Source organism: Oncorhynchus mykiss, chromosome 18 (assembly GCF_057628025.1).
Source record: "Oncorhynchus mykiss isolate SJ-2025 chromosome 18, ASM5762802v1, whole genome shotgun sequence".
NCBI lineage: Eukaryota > Metazoa > Chordata > Actinopteri > Salmoniformes > Salmonidae > Oncorhynchus > Oncorhynchus mykiss.
In genome coordinates, this window is record NC_143039.1 from 69471963 (window position 1) to 69496908 (window position 24946).

General features: G+C 42.5%; 2 protein-coding genes across 6 annotated transcripts in view; one reads left to right on the top strand and one right to left on the bottom strand.

The window, feature by feature from the left end:
- Positions 1–13122, bottom strand: part of hsf1a (heat shock transcription factor 1a) — a 32744-nt gene extending 19622 nt beyond the window's left edge. For 3 of the 4 annotated variants that reach the window (XM_090206628.1, XM_021570534.3, XM_021570533.3), the window contains exons 1-5: positions 12695–13122; positions 8876–8984; positions 5916–6052; positions 5210–5334; positions 2544–2619 (exon numbers count right to left, since the gene is read on the bottom strand). In XM_090206628.1, the coding sequence (XP_090062754.1) occupies positions 2544–2619; positions 5210–5334; positions 5916–6052; positions 8876–8984; positions 12695–12820 (573 nt within the window). In that variant the 5' untranslated portion in view covers positions 12821–13122. 4 annotated transcript variants of the gene reach the window in all.
- A 278-nt stretch (positions 13123–13400) lies between these two features.
- The window catches only part of LOC110496665 (ribosome biogenesis protein bop1), a 102651-nt gene continuing 91105 nt past the window's right edge, over positions 13401–24946 (top strand). The window contains exons 1-2 of one of the 2 annotated variants that reach the window (XM_036953457.2): positions 13401–13574; positions 13988–14245. In XM_036953457.2, the coding sequence (XP_036809352.2) occupies positions 13476–13574; positions 13988–14245 (357 nt within the window). In that variant the 5' untranslated portion in view covers positions 13401–13475. The remainder of the gene's footprint in view (positions 13575–13987; positions 14246–24946) is intronic. The other variant, XM_036953458.2, reaches the window with a different exon arrangement.

Consider the following 24946-nt stretch of genomic DNA (forward strand, 5'->3'; position numbering starts at 1 on the left):
CAACCATGTAACTGTTGAACGTTTTCCTAATTTGAATCCTCAACAATATTACCTGTATCATGGTTGAAGGTCTCTGCTCCATTTCCTGTGTCAGTTTCCATATCATTGGATGCGACATCTGATAGGTTTGTGTCTGATAATGTGTCGTTGTCATTTTCAGTAGGAGGCGGAATCTCAGCAACAGCAATCGTGAGTGATGCACCAGGACACTGGTGCCTCACAAATATCACCACACCACCTTGGTGACTCTGGGTCCTTTCCACTCTTGACAGTCAACTCGTTTGTAGTACACTTTGTTTCCAGTCTCGTACTTCTTATCTGTGGATCGAAGCAGTTGACGCGGAGCCCTGTGAATTCTCTCTGAACACACTGCTTCAGTGAATGCTTTTGTCACTGCATGTAGTTCTGAAAAGGTGCTGTCCCATCCATGCACTCACACTGGTCCCTTCTAGTGGTGGTAGCTTGTCAACCAGTACAGAGGGAAGATTAGGGTTCTGCCCGAACACTAGTTGGTATGGGCTGTAACTATGAACATTGAGTTTATGGCCATCAAAGCCCAATCTAGGACGGTTTTCCAGTCACACCCATTGTCTTGCTTCACTTTAAGCATGATCTCTGTGAGTGTTTGATTATGACTCTCCAGAAGTCCATTGCTCCATGGACTATATGTGGCAGTTGTCTTTACTTCCATGTTGAATTTCTCAGCCACTTCTCTTATTTCATTATTATTGAATTCTCCATTGTCACTGTACAATTTCTGGGGTGGGCCATGCACACATATCCAGGAATGAATGAAGTGCTTGAAGATTTCACTGGGTTTCTTTTTATTCACAATGCTTCCAGCGCTGAAGCATGTGAAGTGGTTTATTCACAATGCTCCCAGCGCTGAAGCGTGTGAAGTGGTTGATTATGTGAAGGTTCCACACACTTGGTCCCAACTCATGTAGATCTACAGCCACTGGTTCATTGTATTTGGAAGCCAGTGGCAAACCAACAGCTGGTCTGGGCTTAGGTTTGCTGTATTTCTGGCATGTCTCAAAACGGTTAACTATCTGCCATAGAATGGAAGTACTCTCATCATCATTATTCCCAAAACTGCTGAGTAACTTCTGAAGTCTGTCAACTGTAGCATGTCCAAACTGTTTGTGAAGTTAACAATACTTTGTTTTTCTTCTGTGGCCATGTGCTCCGTGTCCCTCAGAATCGCCATGCGCTCCGTGTCCCTCAGAATCTCCATGTGCTCCGTGTCCCTCAGAATCTCCATGTGCTCCGTGTCCCTCAGAATCGCCATGCGCTCCGTGTCCCTCAGAATCGCCATGCGCTCCGTGTCCCTCAGAATCGCCATGCGCTCCGTGTCCCTCAGAATCGCCATGTGCTCCGTGTCCCTCAGAATCTCCATGTGCGCCGTGTCCCTCAGAATCTCCATGTGCTCCACGCGCAATGGCGCGCTCGTCTGGTTGTCTTGCGAACGTTTGAATGTCTTCTCTGCTGCTCAGAGTAATATGCCGCGTCACTCACTTGCATTCCATCAGTTATTGGCGTGACAAGTCTTCTCACCAAAAATCATTTTTAGTGCTGACTTGAATGACGCAAGTCAGCACAGTACAAGCAGTCAAAGACAACTGTTTCTCGCTCCCATCCAGACAGGCAGAATATAGCAACTTGAAAGCTAACACGGCATCCGGGAGAACCATGTCGTACTTGCGCATCCTATTGCTCAAGTACAAAATAAATGACGTAGTTCATTCGAAATCCATTATGTAGTCTGTCATTGCAAACACAGAATCCAGTGCCTTGATCAAAGTTATCATACCGTCATCCTTGTTCAAATCCTCCACCGATATTTCCAGCGCTGTATGTCTCACTCTTCCCTCAAGTGATAATACCATTGCAAGTGCTTGCTTTCTCTCATCCAAATTAGTAACCTGTGTCCAGATTCCAAGTTAGAAAAATTAACTTTCATACGACCTCTTCTCATCGAAGCGAGGTGGCACATTGTAGTTATTAGCCATCCTCTGCTACCAATGTTAACTCAAAATGACACAACAACTAGGTTCCAGTTTAATAATGTTTACTTCACCATAGTACATAGTTGCCATCACACTCAGGCCAGGTCCATCTAGTCAGACTACTGGGCAGGCGTACTAATAGCAGAGTGATAGCACCATAATAACAGAACTATAGGGATACTTAAAACATGAACTTAACAGTTGTTACAATCACATTTCTCTAGTACAGGCTACTTATCGTGATTTCCGATGTCAATAAAACGGACTTGATAATTGGTTGGTATGGTCTGTGTTGATAATGTTCAGTTTATGGTCCCAGCTCTAGTTAACAGGAAAATATTTGTTGATTTACACTGAACAAAAATATAAAAAACACAACAAGTGTTGGTCCCATGTTTTATGAGAAGAAATAAATAAATCCTTATTTCCTTAGTGAACGTCATTCCAAGAGTTATCACATGAACTACTATGTTAAACATAGAAAAGTCTACTTGTTCTGGGTGGTCAGAGAAGAGGCAGGTAACGCAGGTTTACCTTGTTGACGACTTTCTGTTGCTGGACGTGTTTCTGTCGGAGGCTGGCCACCTCTCTCCACAGAGTTTCATTCTCACTGGAAAGACAAAGGGGATACTCGTTTACAGATAAATAAACCACACATAACAAATCCATTGAACTTTAAATGGAATACAGGGAGAGTACATTTCCCTTCCATTCCCAATCCCATGACCTCCTCTAAGGGTATGTCCTGGATGCTTGCTGTAATGACAGCAGTCCTTGACATTGTGATGTTGTTTCCTATGTCAAAGTTGAATAGCCTAATAACCCGTTGCAAAGCATATTTGAAATAAATCAGAAAGTAAAAATCTCAGAACAGCAAGTCATCCCTAACGGACCTAAATCTCCACAGTACATGTAGCCAAGATTGGGGGGGGGGGGCCTTAGGCTCTCATCTTTAAGACCCACCCATACTGTGGAACACCTATCAAGGCACAGCAGATTTTTTACTGCGCTGGTAAAGATTTGAGGAATAGTTGAGGCAGTTTATTTTGTAAAGTTAATGGCTATTGAAAGATCTTAGCGCGACGTGTTTATTCAGCTTTTTTAGTGCAGTCTATAAAGACCCTGCCCCTCCACCTGGCTCTTAAAGCCTGGCCCCTCAGACTCTGGTTCAGATACTTTGTAGGTGTGCTCATGGGCCTGATTCATCCATACACATGTATCACATTAAATGACATGCCCTGGACTCGGACAACACCTAGCCCAGTCCCACATCTATTTGTGCTGTCCTGCAATCTCCTATGGTCTCAGTCCCACTGGAGTTATCAGAGTAAGCAGTTCTAGAACCAGGCCAGAACCAGGCTAGACAATACCTTGGTGAAATATGTCAGATTGAGTCTTCTGGCTCCATCATAGCTACTCTCAGATTCTGCAAATGAAACTATTCTAGACCCCCCACCCCAAAATAAAAATATAAAACAAACATTAGGCCTAGCTTCGAGGACAAAATGAAAAATTAGGCCTTACATCCTTAGGCCTTACATCCTGGCATTGTTACAGAGTAACGCATGTTAACCTTAAGAACCTCCAGCACACTGATGTGATATTAAAACCGCGACCAAACCAGGGTTGAAGGACATGAGTACTGGGGTGCCATCGGAGTGCTACAGGGCCCCCATACTTCCAGTGTGGGAAAGAGAGGTCCTTTATCAGTGGTCTCTGTTGCCTTGTAAACCCACTCTGCCCTGTAAAAGCCCACCATCTGTGCTGACCTCCCTGTGGGGCAGACGAACAGGGATTTATAGGGTCAGGTGTGGATTCCTCACCATAGGGCCCAACCCAGAACACCATTCTAACCAATACTGAGGGATTATTTGACATGTGAACGGGATCAGATAATTGGAAACATACCTATTACTTTTTGGCGCGTCAGATTTGTTCAAGGGTCAGAGGGGAGGTGGAATGTGGTAATAGAGAACAATACAGTTTTTTTTCTCCCTAAGAAAGCGTGAGAGCCACCCACCTCGGGTGATGGACAGCCATCATTCTTGAGTAACATATCTTAATCAAATAGGCAAATTGGATAAAACAGATTAGATAAAACAAGGTAAATAATCCCATCTATTCTAAGACATGGTGAGAGACTGTCATGCTGTGCCGATGGACACGATGAATGAGGTCACAATAAAATCTGCTGTGCGTATTGCATCATGGTACCATGCAGAAAAAGTCTGGTTTATTAACCTGTTTGGGACAGGAGAGAAAGCCCTTGGTGGCAATGAAGAGTCCAAGGGTGAGGTCCAGCTGGAGAACCCAAGCGCGCCTGTGTGCGCGTGTAGGAAGGATTGTAATAATAATGTGGGTTCTGACGTGCACCCGGACGGGCTACAGGCAGCTGGTGAACAGCACACCCACATCATCCCAGCTGCATGAGAAGAACCTCATGCTTTTAGAATGGCAACGTGGTGTCCTGAAAGATGAGCCACCATTATATTGTCCCAGAGTGGGGCACACTGACACAACCCAATGGGTTATCCCACATAACTGCTACAAAATGGGAACTCTCCACTTTGAAACCACATCTGATGAAGACATTATAACCAATAACTAACCAGGCTGAGTTATGTCAGTATCCACATCATTACTGCTACAAAACATGGAACTCAGTCTGATCAAGTCCTCCAGAAAAAGACCACACAAAAACAAACCCTGGACCTAATTCAATCCAAACCTGGACACACACTTGATCACAACATGGAAACAGACCAGGTCCAACTCTCAATTGAATGTTTTTTGTTTTATAGATTAAATAAGTAATTTAGCATTTTTAAATATTGGTTTTATGTTCTACCACCATAAGAATGTATATCAATAGACATACTCTATTAATAATTGTTTAAAGTTGGTGAAAAAGAATATAGAATGTAGAATATCTAATTATCTAATATCTAATCTAATTGTGTGGAACTTAAAGGGTAAGCTGGTGAAGAGCGTTTTTGCATCATTCAAGGGGCAGTCAATTCTGAAACTGTTTTTGAATCTTGCATCTATGTGGAGTTGTGGACTTGGGGGTTTGTACGTTGTACTATGGTTTGTTAGACATTCTGTTTGATTTAGTTCCCTTCAATGTATTAGTTAAGCTGAGTCGACCATCTAATATGCATGAGATTGAATCAGAATATACCTCTCAACGTTTCACTTACTGCTTCATGGCGATGATTTGGGAGTCTATGGTCTCCTGCTTGCCTTTTATGTTCTGCACGTTGGTCAGGATTTTCGAGACATCGTCTGAGCTCATCTTGAGGTCTTCATGTTTAACATTGGACACCTGAAAGGGAGAGAGAACATGACGAAATGGTTAAAGCAAAGAAAACTGCTAAAGCAAAAGAAAAGTATTAAAGTGAGGAGGGAAAGAGATAAAAACGAGCCTTCAGTGTAGGCCTTGGCCCCGACTGCAACCCTGAGGGATAGACAATGGAAACACAATGAAAAGAGTATGATTTGGTTATCAGTTTTTAGCCTGAACTGATCAGTTGGCCCGAGGCAGACTATATCAAGGTGCAGATGGAAGCGGCTGTAAATAAACAGACTGAGTAGAGTAGAAAGTGGCTGTGTCAGGCAACATCAGATTACCATCTCCCTGGCCTGCCTTCTCTAATCCTCCCATCCTCAGCTGTCTGGCTCCACAGAGGCCCCTAGATCAGCTCAATCTGGCCTGGGAGGAGAGCAGAAGAGCAGGCCAAGAACTTGGAGCACATGCTGTCTGACATGCTGTCTGTCTGAGGAGCCTGACTATACATTTTATATATTGGTAATACTGTCTAGGCTATGTCAAGCCCAGTATGAAGAAAGGTTTGATAGGTGATTCAAGACACGTCACATGATGCCATCTCCTCGTTTTGCACTTACATTGGTAACTTTCCGTTTTATATTTTCAAGTAGAGGCTCCTGTCCGCGGATGAAGTAGGGATGCTGGAATTCCATGTCATCCTTCTCAGGCTTCACCAGACCGCCCTGCTCAATGTGGACTACTTTGCGGAAGCCGTCTGTAGAAAGTTATAACAACAACTTACAGTTGACTATGGCACTACCATTCAATTTCTAGATACGTGGCAATTACCGTGCCTGTATTTACTGTTTCTAAAATGTGCCTGGTTTCTAGGTCATTGCATGCAATTATATCTTCCTCTTCCAAATCTTCTCAGTCTTAATAAATAACGTAAGTGGATTATATAACCAATTATAAATCAGGTGGTTCGAGCCTTGAATGCTGATTAGCTGAAAGCCGTGATATATCAGACCGTATACCACGGGTATGACAAAACATGTATTTTCATTGCTCTAATTACGTTGGTAACCATTTTATAATAGCAATAAGGAACAAGGGGGTGTGGTATAGGGCAAATATATCACTGCTAAATGCTGTATCCAGGCACTCCGCGTTGAGTCATGTATAAGAACAGCCCTTAGCTGTGGTATATTGGCCATATTGCTTAAAGACACAAACAAAAAGCACAAGGCTTTCACAGTATAAGAAATACATTTTAACTTCTACCTCAACTTCAGAGAAATAGCATCTATTAAAAAAGGTCCTCCGTTGAGTCTAATTAAAGCAGGGACCAGCGGGCCGGATACTGCCCGAGAAGGGGTCTAATCCGGCCAATGGGAAGTTTGAGTAAAAACAAACTCAATATACACTGCCCAAAAAAATAAGTGTTCCCTTTAAACAACACAATGTAACTCCAAGTCAATCACACTTCTGTGAAATCAAACTGTCCACCTAGGAAGCAACACTGATTGACAATAAATTTCACATGCTGTTGTGCAAATGGAATAGACAACTGGTGGAAATTATAGGCAATTAGCAAGACACCCCCAATAAAAGAGTGGTTCTGCAGGTGGTGACCACAGACCACTTCTCAGTTCCTCTACTTCCTGGCTGATGTTTTGGTCACTTTTGAATGCTGGTGGTGCTTTCTCTCTAGTGGTAGCATGAGACGGAGTCTACAACCCACAAGTGGCTCAGGTAGTGCAGCTCATCCAGGATGGCACATCAATGCGAGCTGTGGCAAGAAGGTTTGCTGTGTCTGTCAGCGTAGTGTCCAGAGCATGGAGGCGCTACCAGGAGACAGGCCAGTACATCAGGACACGTGGAGGAGGCTGTAGGAGGGCAACAACCCAGCAGCTGGACCGCTACCTCCGCCTTTGTGCAAGGAGGAGCACTGCCAGAGCCCTGCAAAATGACCTCCAGCAGGCCACAAATGTGCATGTGTCTGCTCAAACGGTCAGAAACAGACTCCATGAGGGTGGTATGAGGGCCCGACGTCCACAGGTGGGGGTTGTGCTTACAGCCCAACACCGTGCAGGACGTTTTTCATTTGCCAGAGAACACCAAGATTGGCAAATTTGCCACTGGCGCCCTGTGCTCTTCACAGATGAAAGCAGGTTCACACTGAGCACATGTGACAGTCTGGAGACGCCGTGGAGAACGTTCTGCTGCCTGCAACATCCTCCAGCATGACCGGTTTGGCGGTGGGTCAGTCATGGTGTGGGGTGGCATTTCTTTGGGGGGCCGCACTGCCCTCCATGTGCTCGCCAGAGGAATCCTGACTGCCATTAGGTACCGAGATGAGATCCTCAGACCCCTTGTGAGACCATATGCTGGTGCGGTTGGCCCTGGGTTCCTCCTAATGCAAGACAATGCTAGACCTCATGTGGCTGGAGTGTGTCAGCAGTTCCTGCAAGAGGAAGGCATTGATGCTATGGACTGGCCCGCCCGTTTCCCAGACCTGAATCCAATTGAGCACATCTAGGACATCATATCTCGCTCCATCCACCAACGCCACGTTGCACCACAGACTATCCAAGAGTTGGCAGATGCTTTAGTCCAGGTCTGGGAAGAGATCCCTCAGGAGACCATCCGCCACCTCATCAGGAGCATGCCCAGGCGTTGTAGGGAGGTCATACAGGCACGTGGAGGCCACACACACTACTGAGCCTCATTTTGACTTGTTTTAAGAACATTACATCAAAGTTGGATCAGCCTGTAGTGTGGTTTTCCACTTTAATTTTGAGTGTGACTCCAAATCCAGATCTCCATGGGTTGATGAATTTGATTTCCATTGATAATTTGTGTGATTTTGTTGTCAGCACATTCAACTATGTAAAGAAAAAAGTATTTAATATGAATATTTAATTCATTCAGATCTAGGATGTGTTATTTTAGTGTTCCCTTTATTTTTTTGAGCAGTGTACATCAAAATGACTTAAACCAAATGGAAACTGGAGTAAGGATAATGGACCTATAGTCATATAGTTTTTAAATCACTACAGTTAGGGAGCACTGGAAATTAAAACAATTACGGATAGAGGACTTTTCCCCCCCCAACTTTGACTGCAAGGAAACATAACCGATTTTTGGTGCGGCCCTCTGGACCTCGTTGAAGACCGAATGCAGCCCCTGGGGCAAAATGTGTTTGACACCGCTGGTTTAAAGGCTCATCATAATATAAGCAAATAATTAGGTAGAATCTACCAAAACACCCAGAACCAATCAGTGTAGATGCTGGAGGCAAATGTAAATGTATACGTATGGATTTACATGAGTAAAATCTCTCTTCAACATAAGATTTGCTACTTTTTGGTTTACACTATACTTACTTTAGCCTTGTGTGGGATGTGGCAATTACTACGTCATGTGTCATACCATAAATACCATAGTATATAGACAAACAAAATAAGGACAGCAATTCAAACTATACAGGAGCCTCTCATATAAACGATATTGCATATAACATGATTATGACGGCACGTTTTAATTCCATGGCATTGCCATGCCTAACATGTTAAATACATGAATGACAACTCACACATATTGAGCTGGCGTACAAAGCTGGTCATGTTATTGTGTTTGAAATACTTGGGAAGCACGTCCTTGGAGAATTGGCCCTGATCAAACACATGGAAGCTGTTGCCATTCTGTAAAGGAAGAGAAAGAACAGTAAATTATTTTGGCATAAAGACCTTTATCTACTGTATCCCTTTAAATAAATAGTGCACAACCCGTTTACCTTGGCTATGCCTATAATTATAACCACGGCTCATTTGTAAAAGAGACATTGGTCTCAACATGACTCCCTGGCAAAATAAAAATGGACTAAAGTAAGAATCAAGTTAAGCTGCTTTGGATGGCCTACGACAAAGCTAAACTAATTCACTACTTTGGGTCTGATAAAGGCTCTACTTACACTGATTATGGAAGGTAGAGAATGGTGTGAAGTCTAAGGCAATGGACAAGTTGGATCATGACGCAAGAATTTACTGATTATGTAGGTTAAAGAGAAAACAATGACGCCGGCCACTAATGGCAATGCATCCTAAAAACTTCATCAAATCAGTTAAGAAAATGTCCTAATTAGTAGATTTGTTTGTACATAATCTCAATATTCTGGGGTTAGTTCACATACACAAAACCTCCTACAACTTCACCATTGTGAAGCAATTCCTGTGCAATGACGGCTGAAATGATCCAGTGTCAAAGCGCAATAGAAGTGTTTTGTCTGAATGTTTGTCAGTTATTTTGCTATTTATTCACTTCCGGGGAAATGGATGCACAGATAGAAGTCTGCTGTTTGGACCAGAGTCCATAAACAGAGGATGCCCTTGGATAGACAGCGTATCAACACACACAGGATTGTCTCCTACCCAGTAGTAAGAGAAAACATAATTATGACTGTCAACGAGTGCAAAAGGTAGAGGCCAGATAATTCCTTATTAGTCAGCAACATCATTTGACATTTAATAAAATAAGAATAATAAATTGGCAGGTAGCCTAGCTGTTTGAGCGTTGGGCCATTAACCAACAAGGTAAAACAACATTTGTCGATGTGCCCTTGAGCAAGGCACTTAATCCTAATTTGTTCCACAAAACAACACATTTCACAGCACCTATCCGGTGTATGACATACCCTCCTTTGACACATCACATATGCTGCTTCAACGGTTTATTGTCTATCGTGTTGCCAAGTCACTTAATCCCTACCTACAGTGCCTTCGGAAAGTATTCAGACCCCTCGACTTTCCCCCCCATTTTTTAACGGTACAGCCTTATTCTAAAATTGATTAAATTGATTTGTTTCCTCAATCTATACACAACAGCCCATAATGACAAGGCAAAAATAGGTTTAGAAATGTTAGCAAATGTATTCTAAATAAAGAAACAGAAATAGTGTATTTACAAAAGTATTCAGACCCTTTGCTATGAGACTCGAAATTGAGCTCAGGTGCATCCTGTTTCTACAACTTGATTGGAGTTCACCTGTGTTAAATTCAATTGATTGGACATGATTTGGAAAGGCAAACACCTGTCTATATAAAGGTCCCACAGTTGACAGTGAATGTCAGAGCAAAAGCCAAGCCACGAAGTCAACGGAATTGTCCGTAAAGCGCAGACAGGATTGTCAAATCACAGATCTGGGGAAGGGTAAACAAAAATGTCTGCACCATTGAAGATCCCCAAGAACACAGTGGCCGCCATCATTCTTAAAATGGCAGAAGTTTGGAACCACCAAGACTCTCTTCCTAGAGCTGGCTGCCTGGGCCAAACTGAGCAATCAGGAGATTGCTCCCTGACCAAACGGTCACTCTGACAGAGCTGCAGAGTTCCTCTATGGAGATGGTTGTCCTTCTGGAAGGTTCTCCCATCTCTGCAGTACTCCACCAATCACTCTCAGACCATGAGAAACAAGACTCTCGTGTCTGATGAAACCAAGATTGAACTCTTTGGCCTGAATGCCAAGTGTCACATCTGGAAAAAACCTGGCACCATCTCTATGGTGAAGCATGGTGGTGGCAGAATCATGCTGTGGGGATGTTTTTCAGCGGCAGGGAGTGGGAGACTTGTCAGGATCAAGGGAAAGAGGAGCTGAGTAAAATACAGAGAGATCCTTGATGAAAACATGCTCCTGAGTGCTCAGAACCTCTGGGGCGAAGGTTCACCTTCCAACAGGACACTGACCCTAAGCACACAACCAAGACAACACAGGAGTGGATTCGGGACAAGACTGAATGTCCTCGAGTTGCCCAGCCAGCGCACCGACTCGAACCCAATCAAAAATCTCTGGAGAGACCTGAAAAAAGTTGTGCAGCAACCCATCCAACCTGGCAGAGCTTGAGATGATTGGCAGAGAATGGTACAAGCTCCCCAAATAGACGTGTCAAGCTTGTAGCATCATACCCAAGAAGACTCAAGGCTGTAATCACTGCCAAAGGTGCTTCAACAAAGTCCCGAGTAAAGGGTCTGAATATTTATGTAAATTTGATATTTCCATTTATTTTTTTAAACTGGCAAATTTCAAACCTTTCCTTTTTCAACTTTGTTGTGTGTTGATGGGGGATGGGTGGAAAATTCAAGGGGTCTGAATTATTTCCAAATGCATTGTACATACATGTCTACCTCAATTACCTCGTACCCCTGCACATCGACACGATACTGGTACCAAGTTATCGTTACTCATTGTGTATTTATTCCTCGTGTTATTCATCTTTTTTCTATTCATTGTTGGGAAGAGCCGGAAAGTATTTAACTGTTAGTCTACAGCTGTGGTTTATGAAGCATGTGACAAAAAATGGATTTGTGAACAAATTATAAGATTTGTTTTTAGACATAATGACCCGGCGTTAGCTGTACAACTTAGAGTAACATCAATTTATTGGCTACTGAGAATTCCAACATTGCGGCTAGCAAAGGGAAAAGGCTGTCAAATTGTTTACACAGCCACACACCCCTTTTCACACACCCCCTTTTCTCATTACAATGCTGTAGCTAACGTTAGCGAGTTTCAATTAGTTTTATTTTTTTTGCATGGCTTTTTGGACACACAGACAGCTACATACTGTCTACACTCACAGTTAACCAAATTAAGTAGTTAGCTGCAGACAGGTGGCTTGCTAACATAGCTAGAAAATGATCATTGACACCCAGGAACAGCTGACGCGTGGACTGACAAAACCTTCCGCCACGAAGCTCCTCGGCCCTTGGCCTAGTTTTTTTTCGCTGATTAATTGCAGCAAATAAATGTATCACCTTCACGTTTGACCAAATTAGCTAAATTGTCTAGTTAGCCAGCTGGATAGCTAACCTAGCTACATCTTTCAGACTCAGTTCATTACTCGTATAATCTGGTTAGGAAGTTAGCTAACGCTAGACAATTTTTTTTATTTTATTTTACCTTTATTTAACCAGGCAAGTCAGTTAAGAACAAATTCTTATTTTCAATGACGGCCTGGGAACAGTGGGTTAACTGCCTGTTCAGGGGCAGAACGACAGATTTGTACCTTGTCAGCTCGGGGGTTTGAACTCGCAACCTTCCGGTTACTAGTCCAACGCTCTAACCACTAGGCTACCAGGCTACCCTAGGCTACCCTGCCGGGCTACCCTGCCGCCCCGTTAGTTCACTGTTAACGTTAGTTCACTGTATGTTTTATCATATAACTAAAGTTATATATATATATATATATATATATATATAAAAAAGTGATGCCCCGCTAACATCACATATGAAATGTGAAACCATCTTGATTGACAAACTGTCTATAAAGCGAACCAAGTCTATGTTAATTTACTTAGATGTCCAGCAGCTAGCTAGCAGGTTAGATAACTAGTTTGCTAGCTACTAATGCTAACTCACTGGGCTCCAGCAGATCAGAGGATCGGTGTCCGGATCCTCAATAAGAGTCCAAAGTTTCATAAGAAATGCAGGTACGTTACTGCCACTGACCACGACCCCACCAGACCCACCACCGTGGAACTCCATATCAACGAAAAATAATAACTTCAGAAGTTGATCAACTTCAAAAAATAGCACAAGGGAAAGAAGTCCAGTGCTCTTGACAGTTCAATATTTGCTGTAACAATTCTATAATTCCGTTTGGCAATGACGCAGAATTCGCCTAAATGAATTTTTTTTCTAAAACGAGTGAATATATGACTTATAATTGAGAAACTATTATGAACGGAAATTTCCATCAACAAGACACAGCTACAAAGTGCGTAGAAAAAGGCCATTGCACAGGCGCATGGTGGTCGCCATTTTGTGACGTCATCAAGGGAAAGAACAATATTAATATACCCACAAGTCACAACTAAAATGTCATGAATTAAATGCCAAAATATTATATAGTTAACTTATAGTATTTATAAAATAATATAACACAAGATGCAACGATAAAATATAAAATACACCAAAACTATTTTAAAAATGTTTTACTTTGACCTAAATTAACAATTTGCAACGTATTGAGGCTGAATCACTTTAGGTATCAAATTATGTTGTTATGTACAAAAAAAAATCATATCATCTATATTTTTATAATCGTTATAGGAAACCGCAGTTTTAAAACAGACGTTCAACTTTCAACTTTGACCTCTTACCGGAGTCCCACATGGTCGGCTATTGATGTTAAAGAAGCATGCGTACGGTTAATCTTGAATCACAGAAAAACGGCACCATGAGTAAAGCTAAGGAAAAGAGTGCGAAGAAAAGAGTTGTTGAAGAGGACGATGACCAGGTACGAAAGTATTTTGAAATGTATATGCGGTAAAAGGGTAACGTTAGCTAAAACATGTCATTCGGAGCTAACCAGCTAGCTAGGCTAACACGTTGGCTATGCAGGAAAATATGTATGTGCAGACGAACACTGCCGTTGTTTTTCTAACTAACTTTTATGTGTTAATCACAGCCCCCTGATGTATTTGGTAATAAAATAAGTACGGATGTTTTTGTATAAATAGTAACTAGCTAATTGTCTGTCTCACCTTGATCAGCTAGCAAGCATCCCTGTGCTATTGCCAATGTATCACTTCGGTCAGGTAACTAACTAGCTAACGTTCGAAGATTCTATATTCATTTTGTGTCCGTTAAAGTGCTTACTCATTCATGTTTCGCCCATCAAATCTGTATGTGTTTGTTTTTCTCTCTCAGATATTTCAGCTTCCCATATTTGGCAAAGATGAGAAGAAGGCTGGGGAGGAGGACGATGCAGACCTCTCAGATAGCGAGGAGAGTGTGTTCTCTGGACTGGAAGACTCTGGGAGTGACAGCCACGATGAAGAAGAGGATGCTGAAGAAGGGGATGATGAAGAAGATGATGATGCTGTAATTCTTGATGAGATTCTGACGAAGAGTAGAGGTGTTGAAACAGCTACTGAACCGCCTGCAACGGATAAGAATACACCTACGGTGAATATGGGAGTCTTATTTCTTTTACAGAAGCAATATAGTAGGGTCCAGAGTTTTTCCTGCCCACGTGACCTCGCCAGGAAAAACATTAGGCTAGTTAAAGGCAGTTTGATTGAGTGCAAACGTTTTGACCTAAAGGTCTTGACTTTATCAGACCTTGCACTCAATAAACTGTGATAGCATTCAACAGTGTGCAGGAATCTATTTAATTTTGTGACTTTACTTTTTGTACCTTGGCTGCTCAGGACTCAACAAGGTGACATATTTGTGTGCTTGCAAAATACATCTACACTGAACAAAAATATAAACACAACAAGTGTTGGTCCCATGTTTCATGAGCTGAAATAAAAGATCCCAGAAATTTTACATATGCATGAAAAGCTTCTCTTAAATATTGTGCTCAAATTTGTTTACATCTCAGTGAGCATTTCTCCTTTGCCAAGATAATCCATCCACCTGACTGGTGTGGCATATCAAGAAGCTGATTAAACAGTGTGATCATTACACAGGTCAAAAGGCCACTCTAAAATGTGCTGTTTTGTCACACAACAATGCCGCAGGTGTCTCAAGTTTTGAGGGAACGTGCATTTGGCATGCTGACTGCAGGAATGTCCCATAGAGCTTTTGCTTGTGAATTTAATGTTAATTTCTCTACCATAAGCCACCTCCAATGTCGTTTTAGAGAATTTGGCAGTATATCCACAGACCATGTGTAATCACGCCAGCCCAGGACCTCCAAATCAGTCTTCTTCACCTGCGGGATTGTCTGAGACCAGCCACCCGGACAGCTGATCAAACTGTGGGTTTGTACAACCCAAGAGTTTCTGCACAAACTGTCAGAAACCATCTCAGGGAAGCTCAAATGCTCACCGTCGATGGCCGCTGGCACGCTGGAGAAGTGGGCTGGTTTCAACTGTACCGGGCAGATGGCAGACAGTGTGTATGGTGGGTGAGCGAGTGGTTTGCTGTGGTCGACGTTGTGAACAGTGCGCCATGGTGGGGTTATGGTATGGGCAGGCATAAACTACGGACAACAAACACAGTTGCATTTTTATCAATGGATATTTGAATGCACAGAAATACCGTGATGAGATCCTGAGGCCCATTGTGCCATTTATCCGCCACCATCACATGTTTCAGCATGATAATGCACGGCCCCGTGTTGCAAGAATCTGTACACAATTCCTAGAAGCTGAAAATGTCCCACTTCTTCCATGGCCTGCATTCTGACTAGGCATGTTTGGGATGCTCTGGATCGACGTGTACGACAGCATGTTCCAGTTCCCGCCAATATCCAGCAGTTTCGCACAGCCATTGAGGAGCAGTGGGACACCATTCCACAGACAACAATCAACATCTTGGTCAACTCTGTGAAGGAGATGTTGTGCTGCATGAGGCAAATGGTGGTCACACCAGATACTGACTGATTTTCTTATATTTGACCCTACTTTTTTATTTATTTAAGGTATCTCTGACCAACCAATGCATATCTCTATTCCCAGTCATGAAATCCATAGATTAGGGGCTAAGGAATTTATTTAAATCGACTGATTTCTTTACATGAACTAACCTGGTAAAATCTTTGAAATTGTTCTATGTTGTGTTTTTATTTTTGTTCAGTGTATACTTTCTTTATTACAGCAGTAAATGGCTATTCATTAATTGCAGTGTTGGTGGATGGGTGAAGTGAGTTGTGTGATTACAAGCTGGGTAATGTCAGACTACTGGTTTGCAAATTTGTTTTCTCTCCGAGTGCTCAGAGCACAATGGACATTCTGGCCGAAATGGTGGATTTCGGAGTGTTTTGATTTCTCCAATGTAAGGAAGAAGCACTATACAGTATGCTACTTCCTTATATCAGCTTTTCGTAAAGTATGAGTCGTGGACATGTCAGAGTAATATTGTTTTGTTGGAAATCCGTCGGGGTCTTAACTCACTGTTGAGAGTTAAAATAGTAGAATACACAAGGTGCAATATAGTAATGTGGTTCTTTATCAGCAGTTTTTCTTCTGTCAGTTGTTGATAGTCCCTCAATTAGCCATATCAGCCAAACATTTTAGATTGGTAAGTTAGGCTTGCCAGCTATCTAAACTTGCCAGTTGTCTAAACTGACCTGGTCCATGTCCAGGGGCCCTGACTTCCAGGGGGCCCCCCATTTGATTTTGTTAGTCACTCTCACTCAGATATCATATTAACATGGCAGAAGTTATAGAATTGCAGGAAAATAGCTTGAAAACCGGAAAGATTTCTCTCCACCCCATGGCAAGATGTGTAGGATTGCAGGAAATGTACTGTAAAATTGAGAGATGTTCTCCACCCTAATACTTGAGTTATCAAGGAATGGTAGCCATTTCGTGTGACATTTTCCACCCAGGCATACATATCTTTGTCTGATAAATGTGTGTGGATATCAAATGCTAGAAATACATTCAGAAAATTTTGACCCACAGTCAACCACCCTCGGGTTACTACAGAAACATAATATCCAGTGACATGTACCCGCAGGGGAGGGGACGTGTGTCACTTAATTTTGAGCTGACAGACGATCTGCTGCAGAAGTAGAGCTCGTCATATGCTCTACTGACATCCCTGAGAATTTTTATTTGCCAGGTATAACGATATGAAAAATCTAAATGACCTTATATTTGTTAATAGATATTTTTAAAGTGTTATTTATAACACATTATGCTAGATGGATGGGGGCAATCTGTCTTAAAGCTAAAACATTTACCTTCGTCTTGAGTTCCACTCTTCAAGGTAAATTTGGGTGACTCCAATGTTTTTATTTTCAGTTAAAAATGTCGGCAGGAACACGCAGGACAATTCAGGGAGTGGTTTCGATCCTATTTCAGAGACTTCTGTGTATAGTGACACTGACGTTGCACCCTTGCAGGCTCTCTCTGAATGGGGGCGAGAAGAGTGGAGGACTGGGGTCAAAGGCCATGGGAGCAATAAAGGCTTGCAGCTGAGAAGCATGGTGATGAAACACCATATCTGGACAGAAATGGCACCGTGTGGAGGTCAGAGGTGTGCAGCAGCAGAGGACTGTCTACATCAACCAGATATTACAAAACAGTTGAAGAATTTGTTTCTGACCTTAGAGATGATTGACACGATTGCGCTTGAAACAAACGGAAGCTAAATAAAGAATACATGAACTGAATAAGTGCCATCCCTGAAAAAAAAATCTACATCTACATTTTATTTAACTAGGCAAGTCCGTCAAGAACATTGTTATTTACAATGACAGCCTATTGGTCTTTTGATTATAGCAGGATTGTTCATAAATGAGACTCAAACTTCCCTCTGGTCAGAAGCTGACGGCTGACCAGTGTTTACTGCAACTATGTCCTGGAAAGATTCCAACACATTATGAAATACATGAGGTTTGACAACAGAGCAACGAGGCATGAACAAATTGCAGCAGACAAGCTTGCCCCTTTCATGGATATCTAGAGCATGTTTGTAGCCCAGCTACCAAAAATATCTTATTCCTTACACAGATCTGTGTGGATAAGCAGCTCTTTATTTTCTGAGGTTGATATAGTTTCCGACAAAGCATCCAATTGAAGCCTGACAAATGTGATAAAGATCTGGTGGAACTGCGACCGAGATCAGCTTCCCCAGGCCTGAGCTACCCTCAAAGTAGAGGCATACCTCGGCAAACCACATGGAAAGACACACATTTGCTCTAAGTAAGTTTTCAAGGGCTTGTGGCTCCTTGGCGCAAAAGTGAAATATCACCACAGAGAACTATACATCTGTACCATTATCTGAAAAGCTTAACTTCTTGATGCACCCATCCCGTTAGAGGGATCATTTTCGTCAACCACCGCTGAATTGCAGAGCGCCAAATTAAATTACAAAAAATGTAATTTTCATGAAATCACAAGTGCAATATAGCAAAACACAGCTTAGCTTGTTGTTAATGTCAGATTTCAAAAAAGCTTTTCGGCGAAAGCATACCAAGCGTTTATGTAAGGACATCTCTCTCAGTAGACAAAATATTACAAACTGCTAGCAGCCAAGTAGATTGGTCACGAAAGTCAGAAAAGCAATAAATTAAATCGCTTACCTTTTGATCTTCAGCTGTTTGCACTCACGAGACTCCCAGTTACACAATGCATGTTCCTTTTGTTCCATAAAGATTATTTTTATATCCATTTGGTTGGCGCGTTATGTTCAGAAATCCACAGTCACGACATCGCAGACAAATTCCAAATAGTATCCGTAATGTTCGTAGAAACATTTCAAATGTTTTTTTTATAATCAATCCTCAGGTTGTTTTTACAATATATATAATCGATAATATATCAACCGGGAACTTGGCTTCTTCAATAGGAGAGAGAATGGCTGCTCCAAGCTGTTGTGCATACAAAACGCTGCTGGCACCCAGCCATACAATGACGCGATGTGATCTTTCTTGCTCATTTTTCAAAATAAAAGCTTGAAACTATGTCTAAAGACTGTTCACACCATGGGGAAGCCATAGGAAAGGGAATCTGGTTGATATCCCATTAAATCAAATCAAATGTATTTATATAGCCCTTCGTACATCAGCTGATATCTCAAAGTGCTGTACAGAAACCCAGCCTAAAACCCCAAACAGCAAGCAATGCAGGTGTAGAAGCACGGTGGCTAGGAAAAACTCCCTAGAAAGGCCAAAACCTAGGAAGAAACCTAGAGAGGAACCAGGCTATGAGGGGTGGCCAGTCCTCTTCTGGCTGTACCAGGTGGAGTTTATAACAGAACATGGCCAAGATGTTCAAATGTTCATAAATGACCAGCATGGTCTAATAATAATAATAATAATAATAATAATAATAATAATAATAATAATAATAATAATAATAATAATAATAATCACAGTAGTTGTCGAGGATGCAACAGGTCAGCACATCAGGAGTAAATGTCAGTTGGCTTTTCATAGCCGATCATTAAGAGTATCTATACCACTCCTGCTCTCTCTAGAGAGTTGAAAACAGCAGGTCTGGGACAGGTAGCACGTCCGGTGAACAGGTCAGGGTTCCATAGCCGCAGGCAGAACAGTTGAAACTGGAGCAGCATCACGGCCAGGTGGACTGAGGACTGCAAGGAATCATCTTGCCAGGTAGTCCTGAGGCATGGTCCTAGGGCTCAGGTCCTCCTCAGAGAGAGAGAGAGCATACTTAAATTCACCCAGGACACCGGATAAGACAGGAGACGTACTCAAGATATAACAAACTGACCCTAGCCCCCCGACACACAAACCACTGCAGCATAAATACTGGAGGCTGAGACAGGAGGGGTCAGGATACACTGTGGCCCCATCCGATGATACCCCCGGACAGGGCCAAACAGGAAGGATATAACCCCACCCACTTTGCCAAAGCACACCACTAGAGGGATATCTTCAACCACCAACTTACCATCCTGAGACAAGGCCGAGTATAGCCCACATAGATCTCTGCCACGGTACAACCCAAAGGGGGGCACAACCCAGACAGGAAGATCACGTCAGTGACTCAACCCACTCAAGTGACGCACCCCTCCTAGGGACGGCATGGAAGAGCACCAGTAAGCCAGTGACTCAGCCCCTGTAATAGGGTTAGAGGCAGAGAATCCCAGTGGAGAGGGGGGAACCGGCCAGGCAGAGACAGCAAGGACGGTTCGTTGCTCCAGAGTCTTTCCGTTCACCTTCACACTCCTGGACCAGACTACACTCAATCATATGACCCACTGAAGAGATGAGTCTTCAATAAAGACTTAAAGGTTGTGACCGAGTTTGCGTCTCTCACATGAGTAGGCAGACCATTCCATAAAAATGGAGCTCTATAGGAGAAAGCCCTGCCTCCATCTGTTTGCTTAGAAATTCTAGGGACAATTAGGAGGCCTGCATCTTGTGACCGTAGCGTACGTGTAGGTATGTATGGCAGGACCAAATCAGAGCGATAGGTAATGTAATGCTTTGTAGGTTAGCAGTAAACCTTAAAATCAGCCCTTGCCTTGACAGGAAGCCAGTGTAGGGAGGCTAGCACTGGAGTAATATGATCAAAACATTTTTGGTTCTAGTCAGGATTCTAGCAGCCGTATTTAGCACTAACTGAAGTTTATTTAGTGTTTTATCCGGGTAGCCGGAAAGTAGAGCATTGCAGTAGTCTAACCTAGAAGTAACAAAAGCATGGATGAATTTTTCTGCATCCTTTTTAGACGGAAAGTTTCTGATTTTTGCAATGTTACGTAGATGGAAAAAAGCTGTCCTTGAAACAGTCGTGATGTGTTCGTCAAAAGAGAGATCAGGGTCCAGAGTAACGCCGAGGTCCTTCAGTTTTATTTGAGACGACTGTACAACCATTAAGATTAGTTGTCAGATTCAACAGAAGATCTCTTTGTTTCTTGGGACCTAGAACCAGCATCTCTGTTTTGTCCAAGTTTAAAAGTAGAAAGTTTGCAGCCATCCACTTCTTTTTGTCTGAAAACACAGGCTTCTAGCGAGGGCAATTTTGGGGCTTCACCATGTTTCATTGAAATGTACAGCTGTGTATCATCCTCATAGTAGTGAAATTTAACATTATGTTTTTGAATGACATCCACAAGAGTTAAAATATATAGTGAAAACAATAGTGGTCCTAAAACGGAACCTTGAGGAACACCGAAATTTACAGTTGATTTGTCAGAGGACAAACCATTCAGAGACAAACATATCTTTCCGACAGATAAGATCTAAACCAGGCCAGAACTTGTCCGTGTAGACCAATTTGGGTTTCCAATCTCTCCAAAAGAATGTGGTGATCGACGGTATCAAAAGCAGCACTAAGGTCTAGGAGCACGAGGACAGATGCAGAGCCTTGGTCTGATGCCATTTAAAGGTCATTTACCACCTTCACAAGTGCAGTCTCAGTGCTATGATGGGGTCTAAAACGAGACTGAAGCATTTCGTATACATTGTTTGTGTTCAGGAAGGCAGTGAGTTGCTGCGCAAGCAGGTGTTCACATACTTTTGGTCATGTAATGTGTATGTGTACAGATCTACCTACCTACCGTGGGGCAAAACAGTATTTAGTCAGCCACCAATTGTGCAAGTTCTCCCACTTAAAAATATGAGAGGCCTGTAATTTTAATCAGGTACACTTCAACTATGACAGACAAAATGAGAGAGAGAAAATCTCATTGTAGTATTTTTTAATGATTTTTTTTTGTCTTTTTTTGCAAATGATGGTGGAAAATAAGTATTTGGTCAACTACAAACAAGCAAGATTTCTGGCTCTCACAGACCTGTAACTTCTTCTTTAAGAGGCTCCTCTGTCCTCCACTCGTTACCTGTATTAATGGCACCTGGTTTGAACTTGTTATCAGTATAAAAGACACCTGTCCACAACCTCAAACAGTCACATTCCAAACTCCACTATGGCCAAGACCAAAGAGCTGTCAAAGGACACCAGAAACAAAATTGTAGACCTGCACCAGGCTGGGAAGACTGAATCTGCAATAGGTAAGCAGCTTGGTTTGAAGAAATCAACTGTGGGAGCAATTATTAGTAAATGGAAGACATACAAGACCACTGATAATATCCCTCAATCTGGGGCTCCACGCAAGATCTCACCCCGTGGTGTCAAAATGATCACAAGAACGGTGTGCAAAAATCCCAGAACCACACGGGGGGACCTAGTGAATGACCTGCAGAGAGCTGGGACCAAAGTAACAAAGCCTACCATCAGTAACACACTACGCCGCCAGGGACTCAAATCCTGCAGTGCCAGACGTGTCCCCCTGCTTAAGCCAGTACATGTCCAGGCCCGTCTGAAGTTTGCTAGAGAGCATTTGGATGATCCAGAAGAAGATTGGGAGAATGTCATATGGTCAGATGAAACCAAAATATAACTTTTTGGTAAAAACTCAACTCGTCGTGTTTGGAGGACAAAGAATGCTGAGTTGCATCCAAAGAACACCATACCTACTGTGAAGCATGCGAGTGGAAACATCATGCTTTGGGGCTGTTTTTCTGCAAAGGGGCCCAGGACGACTGATCCGTGTAAAGGAAAGAATGAATGGGGCCATGTTCGTGAGATTTTGAGTGAAAACCTCCTTCCATCAGCAAGGGCATTGAAGATGAAACGTTGCTGGGTCTTTCAGCATGACAATGATCCCAAACACACCGCCTGGACAACAAAGGAGTGGCTTCGTAAGAAGCATTTCAAGGTCCTGGAGTGGCCTAGCCAGTCTCCAGATCTGAACCCCATAGAAAATCTTTGGAGGGAGTTGAAAATCCGTGTTGCCCGGCAACAGCCCCAAAACATCACTGCTCTAGGGAAGATCTGCATGGAGGAATGGGCCAAAATACCAGCAACAGTGTGTGAAAACCTTGTGTTTTACCTTGTATTGAGAAACGTTTCTTATTGACCAAATACTTATTTTCCACCATACTTAGCAAATAAATTCATTAAAACTCCTACAATGTGATTTTCTGGATTTTTTTTTCTTATTTTGTCTGTCATAGTTAAAGTGTACCTATGATGAAAATTACAGGCCTCTCTCTCTTCCCCCCCCCCCCCCCCCCCCCACACACACACACATACACACACATACAGTGGGGCAAAAAGAAAGAGAGAGAGAGGTGAGGATCTTCAGAATTGATACATTCCTGTTAAAAAAATTTTATCAACTTTATTTTACCAAAATGTGATTAATGTATTTTACTTTGGCTATTTGAAGTAGAATCCATTTTCTTGTCTTAATAAATAACTTGTGCTCTTGCAATAAAATCTAATTATTTTTTTCAAAGCTTTTCATGATCATCAACTCACACATTTGTCTACAACTCTAGATTAGTCTAGATAATAATATCCATCATCCTGTTATGCGCTGGATGAAAGATCTCAGTTTGTGTGGATTTAATAGATATTACTCTTTACTTCCCCGTAGTGGAAGTTATCTTTATTACATTCTTTGGAATCAGGAACAGGCAAGTGTCTTTTGGTCTCTATTCTCTTGCCAGTCTATAGTAAAGCCTGCCATAGTACCATCAACCCTCCTTCTGACTCCCATCTTCAAATGCAGAAAGTCCTCTGTCAGAAGTTTGTTTTGCAAATTGAGATGTAGCCACTCCAGCTATGAGAGGGGAAATTGATAGGATTAATAGGTAGGTGGCAGGTGTCTGGTACTTCCTGGGATAGTTGCTATATTTATCAGCCAACGTTAAGCTCATTGTTCTGTCTGGTGGTGTGTTCAAAAATCTCCAACTGTCATGCAAACGGCTGGGAATGACATTGTATTACGTCAGCTTATCCTCCCCAACACCTTCATTGTATTACGGCAGCTTATCCTCCCCAACACCTTCATTGTATTACGTCAACTTATCCTCTCCAACACCTTCATTGTATTACGTCAGCTTATCCTCCCCAACACCTTCATTGTATTACGTCAGCTTATCCTCCCCAACACCTTCATTGTATTACGTCAGCTAATCCTCCCCAACACCTTCATTGTATTACGGCAGCTTATCCTCTCCAACACCTTCATTGTATTACGTCAGCTAATCCTCCCCAACACCTTCATTGTATTACGTCAGCTTATCCTCCCCAACACCTTCATTGTATTACGTCAGCTAATCCTCCCCAACACCTTCATTGTATTACGTCAGCTTATCCTCTCCAACACCTTCATTGTATTACGGCAGCTTATCCTCTCCAACACCTTCATTGTATTACGGCAGCTTATCCTCTCCAACACCTTCATTGTATTACGTCAGCTTATCCTCCCCAACACCTTCATTGTATTACGTCAGCTAATCCTCCCCAACACCTTCATTGTATTACGTCAGCTTATCTTCCCCAACACCTTCATTGTATTACGTCAGCTAATCCTCTCCAACACCTTCATTGTATTACGTCAGCTAATCCTCCCCAACACCTTCATTGTATTACGGCAGCTTATCCTCCCCAACACCTTCATTGTCTCTTAATTGTAGAATTGAGACGGGTCACAATTATGTTTATTGTCCCCCCGCGATGAAATCCGGGAGGGGACTGGATCTGTCTCCGTTCATTCTTCAGTCTCCGACAGCACTGGCCTGGTTTTGACAACTTTGGTGAATGATGCATCTTTCCATAGAGATCAATTACACTGATTGGCGAGCTGGTGGCGCTATGATGCATCTTTCCATAGAGATCAATTACACTGATTGGCGAGCTGGTGGCGCTATGATGCATCTTTCCATAGAGATCAATTACACTGATTGGCGAGCTGGTGGCGCTATGATGCATCTTTCCATAGAGATCAATTACACTGATTGGCGAGCTGGTGGCGCTATGATGCATCTTTCCATAGAGATCAATTACACTGATTGGCGAGCTGGTGGCGCTATGATGCATCTTTCCATAGAGATCAATTACACTGATTGGCGAGCTGGTGGCGCTATAACAAGAGTTTGTATTTTCAAACTTTGAAAGGTCATGTCCCTCACCCCATTTGACCTAAAGTCATGAAATTCGGGACATAGGTCCCTCTCCTCACAAGGAACAAATTTGCCTCCGGGACTCATAAGGTCTGCTATGATGGATTTTCCACCATTTTAGAATTTTGTGAGAAACCCAACGCTACTCTACTGGCACCGACTGACCGATCTGCACGAAACTTGATGTGGAATTTTGGTTCAAAGTTGTCAGACTCGTACCTAAAACAACATGGCTACTGTTGATCAATAAGTATTCACGTAGGTGTGGT